At 57.4% G+C, this 10,708-nt stretch overlaps 1 protein-coding gene across 1 annotated transcript; it reads right to left on the bottom strand.

Annotated features, from left to right (window-relative positions):
- Positions 1-2,066: 2,066 nt before the first annotated feature.
- Positions 2,067-10,353, bottom strand: LOC115905932 (motor neuron and pancreas homeobox protein 1-like). The gene is made up of 3 exons (XM_030952659.1): positions 9,918-10,353; positions 2,882-3,042; positions 2,067-2,375 (listed from the first exon to the last, which is right to left on the bottom strand). The coding sequence occupies exons 1-3, from the start codon at positions 10,351-10,353 to the stop codon at positions 2,067-2,069; spliced, it is 906 nt and encodes a 301-aa protein (XP_030808519.1).
- Positions 10,354-10,708: the final 355 nt, after the last annotated feature.

The raw sequence follows: 10,708 nt of genomic DNA, 5'->3' as shown, positions 1-10,708 counted from the left end.
CCTGTGACATGCCTTCAGCTCCCCTCCTCCTCCCTGGCACTTCTGTTGCTTTCCTTCTTGCCTTTTCCTCTCTGCCTGTACCACTCCTGTCCCCCATTTCAGCCCTGCTCCAGTGTGTGGTACTCCCTGTGGTCGCTGGCTGAGCCAGGCTGCCCATCAGGTGATGGATGTCTTTGGCCCTGATGCTCCTGCAGCCACGGGCTGGCAGGTGCCAGCATTTCTGTGCCCAGTCCTGTGTTTCTGCTGGGAGCTGGCACAGCTCTCCTGGAGCAATGGGTCTCTCCTCCTCTGTTGTCTCCACACGGCAAGGGCAGGGAATTGGGTACCATCCTTTCATGCTTCCCTATCCCTTCCTCCTTTCCTTGTATTTTCCCCCCCTGCACCACATTTATTTCTCTCTTGCCCCACGTTACACACCCACGGCAGGCTGCTGGCACCTGCTGCTGCCCCAGCTCATACCTCCCCCCTGGAGCAAGGGCTGCAGCCTCCCCAGAGCCAGAGATCCCCACGGGCCATTCCAGGGGTCTGGACACCTGCGTGTCTTCAGAGGGACTGCCTGGGCAGAGGGAACGTGGGCAGTGAGGATGCCATGTGCCCGGGGGAAACTGCTGAGCTGCCAGCAGCCACTGTGGGTCACTGTCCCCCCGCACAGGACCGTCATCCATCCGTCCGTCCGTCCGTCCGTCTGTCTCCATGCTCCTCTCTCCTGTCACCTGCTTCTCCTGCCCACCCCTGTCCCAAAACCATCGCATCTGCCCCCCTGCCCAGGGTGGTGCCCCCAGGCTTTTCCCAGCCCTGCGATGTGTGACAGCCCCGCACCAAGGCTGACCTGTCCCTTTGTCACCGACCGACTGCCAGAGATGGCCAGGATTCCACAGGGGCTGCTGTGCTTCAGCAATTCCCACCCCCAGCACAAGTCCCGGCGCAGACAGCCCTCCCTGCACGCTCAGGCAGAGCCGGGGACAGGAGAGGACGGCAGGGTGTGGGACAGAGGGACATCACAGTGTGTCTGGGAGCGGTCACCCAGCCCGGCCCAGCCTGCTCCACCCTGCAGCTCCTGGCGCACTGCAGGGCTGAAGCAGGGCTGCCCCTCTGCCTCCACGGCCGTCTCAGCCCCCCAGGGGGAGACCCAGTAAGGCACAGGAAGCACGGGAGGTCTATAGGGCCTTCCAGGACCCTCCAGCATCCTGTGAGCACACGGGCAGCCTGCTGACTTACAGGGAGTCAGTGCTTAGCCCCAGTGTTGCTAGGGAAGTGGTGCAGGGTGTCAGTCACCCTCCTGCCACCAAGGGTTGACTTCAGCCCAGTCAGAGTGAGCACGATCCCAAGAGCTTAATGAAACAAGCCCAGAGAAGAACTTAGAGAGGCTAAGCATCACCGTGGGGCAAGGGGAGCTCACCACAGCACTGAGCCTTCACAGCCTGAGCACTTTCCTGCCTCCTCCTCCCCCTCTGTTTATTTGGGACAATGCCACACCAATGCAAGCAGGCTAATTGCAGCATGAAAACAGCATCAGCTTTGCTTCCCAGGACAGTTTTGCCCTGCAAAGCACAGACCCTACCAGGGATGTACTGCTGCAGGAGGAGGCAAGGCAGGCTGGCATGCAACCTGGGCATCCTTCCCAGCTCTTCATGCCACCAAGGGGAAGGACAAGCTGGCACCACACTGGATGTGCTGCTCTAGGCGCTGTCAGGGAAGTGGCAGTGCAGTCAAAGAAGGGTCTGGGCCTCCCTCCTGCAGCTGGGCCAGCAGGCTGCCAGCTGTCCCCCCCCTTTTTCCCCAGAGACTTGGTAGGACAGCACAGTAGCAGGACAGGGGATTTTTCTGTCCCCTAAGGAAAAGCACAGGCATCCAGATAACAGCTTTATAGGGGAGGGATCTGGGGACTCCTCCAGATACACACAGAGGAATAATTACAAGTTAAATAGGATCCAAACACACATAAGTTAAAGGGTGGCAGGTGCCCTGTGGCCCCCTGCTCCTTCCAGGCACAGTCTGTGTCTGCCAGCAAAGAGAACCCTCCCAACACAGCCTGGCCCCTCTGCCCAGCTGGCTCCATTCGCCTTTCACAATACAGAGCCAATCTTCCTCTCTGTGGCGCCCATCTCGTCCTCCTCCTCTTCCTCGCCCCCCGAGCAAGACGAGTCCTGGCCATAGCTCAGCTCGGCGGCGCTGCAGTGCAGGAAGCCCGAGTCAGGGCTGTGCCCCATGAACTCGGGGCTTTCGGCAGCTTGTCCCTGGGGCTCGCTGGGCAGCAGCTTCTCACAGGTTTTGCTGAGCCCTCGCTGCTTCTCAGGCTCCACCTGAGCCCCCTGCTCCTTGGCCTTGCGACTCCGCTTCCACTTCATGCGGCGGTTCTGGAACCAGATCTTCACCTGCCAAGGGAAATCCCGAGGGGAGAGGATGTACCCTGCTGCATCCTGTCCCCACTCACCTTCCCCGCAGGGAGGGCCCCCCCAAAACCCCCCCTCTTCATTGCAGGGCATCCCATGGTGCTACACGTATGTACAAAGAGGATGAGGTTGTCATGGGGAGAGGAATAACGGGGGCTGCTGCCTTCCGCCCTTCCAGCCAAGGATATGCACAGGGACATTTTCATATTACTCCACAAAAAGCCCCCTCCCACAGCATGTTGAAGGATGGGAAGGCTCTAAAATCCAAGTTGGGGGTGCCAGGTAAAAAGAGGAGCAGTATTTCTGGGGTGCCCACCACAAGAGAACACCCTGAAGCCCACCAGACAGGTCTCTGCAGGGGATGCCCTGAAGGGGCACTGATAGGAGCAGTGGGGTGGGGGCTGATGGCATGAGCATTGCCCATGACCTTGCCTTGCCCCCACAGCAGCTCCATGGTGCTATGCTCCATTCCCCCAGGGCCAAGGTACCTGTGTCTCAGTGAGCATCAGCGACGTGGCCACCTCAAAACGCTTGGGTCTGGACAGATACTTGTTGAGCTTGAACTGGTTCTCCAGCTCCAGGAGCTGCTGGCTGGTGAATGCTGTGCGGGGCCGACGGCACTTCCCCATCAAAGCAGACTGTGGGGCAGCTGTAGAGCAGACAGCGGGCAGGGGTCAGGGGACAGCAGACTGGTAAGGGGACAACCCCTCAGCAAAGCCAGGATGAGGAGGAAGGTGAATGTCTCCATCATCTCCCACCCCAATAATGGCTTTATTGCCTGATAGGAACCAGTGAGATATGTTATCAGACCTCGGTGTACAACTGGGATCGGTGCTGAGACTGAAATTAATTCTCTTTTTTTATTGCTGGGCCGCACAGGTGGCAGCTCAACGGCCAGGGGCTGCGCTGGGGCTGCCCGTGAGCACCGCTATCTCACCTGCAGCCCTTGAAGGCAGAGCGGCACTGAACCAGGAGGCAGCAGAACAAAGGGACCTTTGAGAGTCCAGCACAGGGTGGCTGCCGCTCTCCGTTTGATCCTTGCTTATCTCCTCTGCACTGCCTTTATTGTCCCCCTGGGGTTCAGCTTTTACTGCTTCTCCCAGCACCACAGCGGCAAGCCCAGGGGTTTGCAGCTGGGAATAAAGTGCTGGAGCAGCAGGGAGGGGCGTGGGGGAGAACAGGGGGAGGTGGTGGTGGTGGGCACTAACGCAAAAGGACCTTGGCACATCCCTGCTGACACATCTTGGGTAACAAGACGGATCATCCTGGCCCCAAAAGTGTGCCTTGCTTGGCAAGGGCCACTCCAACTGACCCACTTTGTTGGGCATGGGGCACCATTCATGTTATCTCCCCCAGATTCCAGCTTTGATCCCAACCTGCCCATCTCCCGAGGTGTCCACCGAGCCCTTCACAAACACAGCGATGACACATGAGGCAGGAATTTATGAAGGAGCTATTAACTGATCACAACACAGGTTTGATCCCAAGTACCTGGATGCTGGGTCAAACACATAGAACACAGGCTGGGCTAGGGCTGTGCAAATGCCTCATGGGAGCGGGACAGACACAGCCCCTTCTTCTGCCTGTAGCCCCTCAGTGCCAGGAGAGACAGCCTGTGGGACCCACCTGGCCAGTTAATTGAGGGACTGACTGAACAGAGGCCCACTGTGCCAGTGATTCTGACATGATGCCTTATTTTGCATAGGAAACATATTCAAGGCTAAAACTGAATGAGAGGTTCAAAAGATTTCCAGGACAAATAGAGATGAGAGATGTCTCAGCTCTGCAGAGCTCAGCAGCCATCTGGGCTCTGACTAGCTGTGGATGCTTGGGCTGTACAAATCCTCCATGGAACCATGGGACCAAACAGGTCTGCAAAGGCTTCCTCTGACTAAGAAAAGGAGGTGTTATGGGAATTAGCATCTGCAGGGATGGGGCAGCCCAAGCTAACACCTTCTGCAGCTCCTTGGAGAGGGAAAGCCCAGAAATGCATCAGAGACAACTGGAGGGGAAATTCATTCTGTTGCTGGGGGCACAACACAAAGCAGCCCCAGGCAGTGTCCAGCACCCCAAGGGTCCCAGTGAGCCTCCTTTGCTGACAGAGACAGGAGGGCGGCTGGAGCACCTGGAGCCCCAGAATCCCTCCCTGCAACGAGGCTGCACTGTGCAGTTTGGCTGTACCAGGTCAGGGAAGGGCCCCTCTGAGCAGTTCCTCTTTCTGAGCATGGTCTCTAGAGAATGTTTTGGGGAAAGAGAAGGGAAGAGGTTGTGCCCCCTCAGCATCCAAAAATCCAGGAGTTTTGTGCTTTCTGGACTGGAGGGTCCAGCAGTGAAGAGATATCACATTCCCAGTCTGAATTCCCCACTCCAAAGCAGAGAGCCCAGGGCTCAGCTCCGAGGGCATTGTGTCCTGGCTCCAGGGAGCACAGAAATCCTTCAGATCAACCTGAAAGGCTCCTCTGTGCCTCCTCTAGCAAGGTCATATGTGACCAGAGTAAAACCAGATGCAGAAGAGTAGAGGCAGAGAAGTGCCTCACAGAAGAATCTCAATCCTAAAAGCAATTCGAGTTTGGTCTGTCCAGCTTCAGAGGAGCTTGGAAGGCAGCCTGCTTTGACAACACTCTCTCAAGAGACTCACTTTTCCCCAGGTGAGCTGCTGAGGACTGCTTGGTCTAGCAGGGAAAAGAAGAACAGAAAGTTTGTCCAAAAGTCAAATAAATCCAAACAGCATACATCCCAAATAACTACAAATCAAGGGGACTGATTTCTGGAGCATGGCCCTGCTGCCAGCCCTGATTTCTCCTTCTCAGTGTCCAATTCAGTTTCAGGGCAGTGTGCCCATTACAAATACTCTACAGAGCCTGACTTCCTTGGAAACTCACCCTGCCTCCTGCCCCAGTGCTGACAAAAAGCAAACCAAACCAAATCCTCAAACCCATCTGTGGTGCTGTCATCCAGTTTGAGCCACCACCAGTCCAGTGCCTAGCCCACAGAGTGTGGCTGGCCACCTAATCTGTGACCTCCTCTGACAACACACCCTTCAGCAGCTATAATTATCCATCACCAGTGCTCCCCACTGTGGCTTGTTCAAGATCTGGCCTCCACACCAGGTTGAGAAAGCCCAAGGCAATACAGCTGATCTGCAGCCACCTAGGGCAGCAGGTTTTCATGGACATGAATGATCAACATGTCTGGCATCAGCTCTGCTGTTACCTTTCCCAAAGGGCTCTAGCTCTTTTGTGTGGAGAGAGTATGGCAGAAGAGGATCTGCAGATTCTCACTGTGAAAAGAAAAAAGGAAGGAGGTAGAAGCTGAGACTATCAGCATGCTCTGCTGAGTCCCACGCCTCCCTGTCCTGTGGCAGGCTGCCACATGGACAAAGAATCCTCCCAAGGGTGCACAGCAAGCATGCCTCCCAGGGCTTACCTTCTCCACTCATCAAGCTATGAACCCAGCATCTCACAAAGTATTATCCTTTGGGAAGGCTCTCCATCTTACCCAGCTCCTACCAGAAGACCAGGGACTGCCCCAGTGTCACACCTTTGCTTGCCAAGGGATTTATTTTCGGCTCAGCCATCTCCTGCAGCACTCCATCCAGGATCAGAGCTTGTCTCAACATCCTTTCAGCCTGGCAGGGCTTGGACCCCCTGAAGGGTGCCTGGCACCTGGCTGCAGTATCAGTAAATAAACTGCTTGGCCTGGGGCCAGGAATGCCCTCCGAGTCTGAGGCCAGGAGCTCTGCAAGGCAGCTGCCTTCTGGATAATTAGACAAAGCTTATAAAGAATTGTTGGTTTATTTGATACAGTTCCGCCTACTTGATAACAGGGGTAATCCTAGGTTGATATTAACTCACTTGTTTTTAATTTGGTTTGTTTAACTACAGTTCACTTCAAATTGTGGTCTGGCAGATAAAGGAGAGGAAATTAACACCCTGACTGCTTTAGGTGTTTCTCTGGATGTCAGAGCTCAGGGAGGTAGCCTCAGCATCAGGGTCGTCACCAGAGGCTTTTCTGACCTGCCAGCAGTCCTGGCCATTATCAGTGGGGCAGCATGTGTAAGGGCACTTGCTACCTCTGCAAGCCCCTTGCTTGCTCCACCATTGCACCTCAATTGCTGCTTGCCAGCTGTTTCCCAGCCCATATTTCCAGCTGACACCAGACCACTCTACACCTGGTGAGCCTTGGAAGGCATAGCTTTTTGAGCAGGTTTGGTAAGACTTACCCTGTCTGCTCTCCTATCTCAGCACAGCCCATCAGCAAGCTCTCTGCCATCATGGGCAGCATCTGATCTGGGCTCCAGGCCATCAACTTAGTGAGTGGGTGATGCAAGGAAGTGGTGTGCCAGGAAAGCCATCTAAGCACCAGGTCCCTCGGAGAGGATCCTTTGCTCCTCCTGAGAGTCCACAGCTGTATGTCACTGCCCCCCACTTCCACAGCTCTCAGCTGCAGTGGTCTCTGCACTGGCTGCTACCACTGCACCACACTTCCACACTGACAGAAAAGGCAAATAAATCACAGCTCCCAGAAAAAGTAACAGGCCTGGCATCCCAGTGCCAAATGCTGCTCCGGGTGCTTCAGGAGGTGCTCAAAGTCCCGGGACAGGGATCCAGGCTGGGGACAGCAGAACCTGGGCAGGCAGCATCCCTGTTTCCTGCAGCAAGGGCATGCCTGCTCCTGCAGCCAGGCCTTGCAGAGCCCCCCGAGTGCGCATTGCAGCAGAGGCAGCCCGGCACCACGTGCGGCTCCGCACAGGCAGCCAGGGAGGGAGGCACTCACCCTGCCCACAGCAGGGCACTGCTTCACCGAGCACAGCACCCAGGCCCTGGGGGCACCGACTGTCTCAGCCAGCCTCCCTGGCAGCCCCACACGCAGGTGACAGCAGGGGGGTGTGTGCAATGAATACCCCAGAGCTTACAATTCATGGGCTGTCCTGCTGCTTCCCCCCTCCTGACTGTCCCCAGGAGATCAAACCAGACCACACCTGCGAAACATTGCTACACATGCACCCAAAGAAGGAATTCATTCCAGAATTTACTCCTGGAATTCCCTTTAAATAAATCCCAAGGGTGATCAGCCCCTGGAATGATCCATAATATGTCCTAGAAGGCTTTCAGATTCATCTCTTACAGCATCTGCCCACTGCTTCTGGGAGAGTTAAACATGACTGGCACCAGCAGCCTTGACACTTGGACTTGGTCACTCTGGAAACTTCAGCCAGGCAGGTCTGTCCATCTGTCTGTCTAGGCTGGGTGGTAGGACAGGGGCTCCCACAAACTGCAGGCAGCCCAGGAGACCTGTGCCAATAATGGAAGGAAGGCTCCTGCCCAGCCCATTCCCCTCCTCAGAGAGACGAGAAAGGGCTGTGGAGGCAGCAGATCCTAGGCAGGTGCCCTCTCCTGTCCCTGTCCCTACAGCATGGCCAGCACACCGAGGAGCCTGCAGCTGTAGGTACAAGGAGAAAGCAAGCTGCAAATGACCCTGATTTCAGAGCTTCAGTGAGCCCACAGGAGCAAGGGCCTGAAGACACCCTTGAGAACCCTAAGGTTACCAATGGACAGAAATAAGGATGTGAAGATGGAAAAAGTTCTCTTCTGCACAGCAGAAGAATTGCTGAAATATTTGACAAGACACTCTGTAGAGAAAGAATCCCCACTCCAAAGGGCTCCCAGGAATTGGGAACAAACACCTTTTAGTAAGGACATGGATTGAGGCAGTGGTCATCCTGTTTTTAAAATTTATAGTTTTGGCAGCTTTTGTTGCATCCTTGCTACACCTCCACATGTCTACCCTGCTTTGGGATCTCCAGAACCCAAGCAAGTAACACTTGGGTCAGAAACTGCTTTTCTTCCTGCTGAACTTCCATAGGAGCCCTGCCCAATGGTTCCCACAAGACCCTTTGACATTCTGATCCAGCACATTCTGCAGAGCTCCCTTCACAAGTTGTTCTCATGCCAATAATTTGGAATTTGTTTCCTTTCGGTGAGGTTTTGGATACAACCAGCTGAAGATCACATGCTGCTTTTGAAAAGAATGGGGCTGATGTACAAATATCTCTATGTTATCCCTGCCAGAAGCTGCACTCAGGGCTACAGGATCAGATGCAGTGGAGCATCCCCACTGTGGTGAAACACAGCCCTGTATGAAGCTGCAGGATGCTGAGATACACCAACGGACCCAGATCCTTCAAAGATAACACAGAGGCTGCTGCAGAGGAGCAAGAAGATGTAATAAATAATGAAGACTTCTAACTAATCAGGATTTATTTTTTTCTTGATCTAGTGACATCTTTGAAGGGCACACATAACCCATAGCACTGGAGGCTTATTCTTCACCTCTAGATTCACAGATAGAGCTTTCCTAAAGTCTAGGGGAAGCCAGGTAAAGGGAGACAGTGTGGGGGAAAAAACAGCCGATTTCCCTTTAACTTGACCAGGAATAGTCTGAGGTAGGAGTAATACATGTGATTTTGTGATTTTTCAAGTAATTCTCTGTAATTTTTGCACTGTTATTTACCCAGCCTTTTAAAATTATTATTATCTTGCAAATGGGCTTCCAAATTTTTAGGATTTTTTTTTTTACCCTCAGCTAACAAATCTGGATACTCTGACGGGGCTTTATTAACCAGTCACGCTTGGTTTAATGCCCATCTTTTCACTGACCACCACAGGGCAGGGTTCAGGTTGGGCTGCCAGACGCGAAAGGGACCAGTGCCTGAAGTCAGCTCTTGCTCCGTCCGCGCCCTGCAGGACCCATGGCAGCAGTGCGGGGTCCGGTGCCTGCCCGAGCCCTGGTGGTGCCCACCAGGAGGGACTGGGGCAGGGCTGGAGCCGAGCATGCTCTCGGGCCGCCCGGTTCCCGCAGCCGCCGCCAGGAACGAGCTCACCGGCCGCTCATCCCACGAGGCGAGCGGGAGCCGGAGCGCCGGCCCGGCCCTGCACGGAGCCCGATCCGGCCGCGCATCCAGCGGGACTGGGGCGGGTTCGTTCCCAGACACACCGGGAGGGATTTATTCGTTTCCCGGTGCAGGTTTTTGCCGCCGTTTCTCTCTTTTCGTTTCCTTCCCGCCCCGCAGGAGCCCGCGGCGCCGTGCGGGGCCGGCAGCCTGGGTAGGCGCGGTGCGGCTCTGCCGCCGCCGGCGCGGGCAGCGCTTCTCGGGGCTCTGCCGGAACACCGGGCCGGCGTAAGGCGAGACTTCGCCCTTCGCATCTGTTCGCCAGGGCCTCGCAGCCCTCGGAGATCTCCAGCAGTGGGACACCCCACCTCCCCGCCCCAGGCCTGCCGGGCTAGGAAGCGGGTGTGGGTACAGAGAAAGCCGCGTATCGGGGTCAGCGCTGAGGGCTCAGTGTACCTGCGGGCTCCCGACCCGGAGCACCGGAGGGCCTCGAAGAGATGGGGTCGGGAACCCTCAGTCCCGGGCTGTCGGAGGGACCCGCACCTCATGTGCCGGCGGGTGCCCCCGGGGCTGAAGGGCCCAGAGCCGCGTTCCGCCTGACGGGAGGGTCGGTCCCCGGGTCACTCACTCACCACTGAAGTCGGAGAGCCTCGGAACCAGCATCCCGGCTCGGATCCAGTGCTCCAGCGGGAAGGAGCCGGCCACGGCCGCCTTCAGGTGCTCCGCGCCGGGCGGCGGCAGGTGCGGGATGCCGGTGTAGGCGAAGGCGGGGTGCTGCCCCCCCAGGCTCGGGAGCGGGTACACGGCGGGGGAGTACAGGGCCGGCAGGGCGCCGAGCCCGGGGCCAGAGAGGTGCAGCAAGCCGGGCTTGGGCACGAAGCCGGCCGGGGCGAGGGGCGCAGCGGCCGGGGGCGCCCGCGGTGAGGGGGTGTCGGAGCGCCCGGCGGGACCGGGGCTCGACGCGGGGCTCCCGGGGCTCAGCCCCGGCGGGGAGGCGCTCCGCGCCGGCTCTTCGGCCAGGAGCGCTTCGATGCGGAAGTTTTGGGACTTCTCCATAGGCTTGTGCATGGCCGTGCCCCGTGCGGAGCCGCCGAGCCCTCCGGCGCCGCACCGCTCCCCTGCCAGGGCACAGCCCGGCCGGCCAGCCCCGGGCGAGCCCCGGCACCGGCGGGCATCCACCCGCTTGGCCGCGCCGCGCTCAGCGGGGCTGCCCTCGAGGGCAGCCCTCCTCTCCGCTCCGCCTCCCGGGCACTCGCTCGCCCGACGGCACCGGGGTGGGTTTTAACCCCCTCTCCACCTACCCCAGCTCCCCATTGGCTCCGCTCCGGCCCGCCGCCCTCCCCACCGGCCGCCCTGCTCCGGCTTCCGCTGCAGCGGGCAAACGCCCGGGTCGGACCCCGGCAATTCTGCCCCCTCCCCAGCC

The sequence above is a fragment of the Camarhynchus parvulus genome, chromosome 7 (assembly GCF_901933205.1).
Source record: "Camarhynchus parvulus chromosome 7, STF_HiC, whole genome shotgun sequence".
NCBI classification, from domain to species: Eukaryota; Metazoa; Chordata; class Aves; order Passeriformes; family Thraupidae; genus Camarhynchus; species Camarhynchus parvulus.
Note: the sequence above shows the minus strand (reverse complement) of the source record. Positions and strands in the feature narration are given on the sequence as shown.

Coding starts and splice junctions, on each gene's coding strand:
- LOC115905932 (XM_030952659.1), bottom strand. CDS start 10,353: ATGCACAAGCCTATGGAGAAGTCCCAAAACTTCCGCATCGAAGCGCTC. Junction 3,043..9,917: donor GAGGCTCTCCGACTTCAGTG/GTGAGTGAGTGA, acceptor TCTGCTCTACAG/CTGCCCCACAGTCTGCTTTG. Junction 2,376..2,881: donor TGATGCTCACTGAGACACAG/GTACCTTGGCCC, acceptor TTCCCTTGGCAG/GTGAAGATCTGGTTCCAGAA.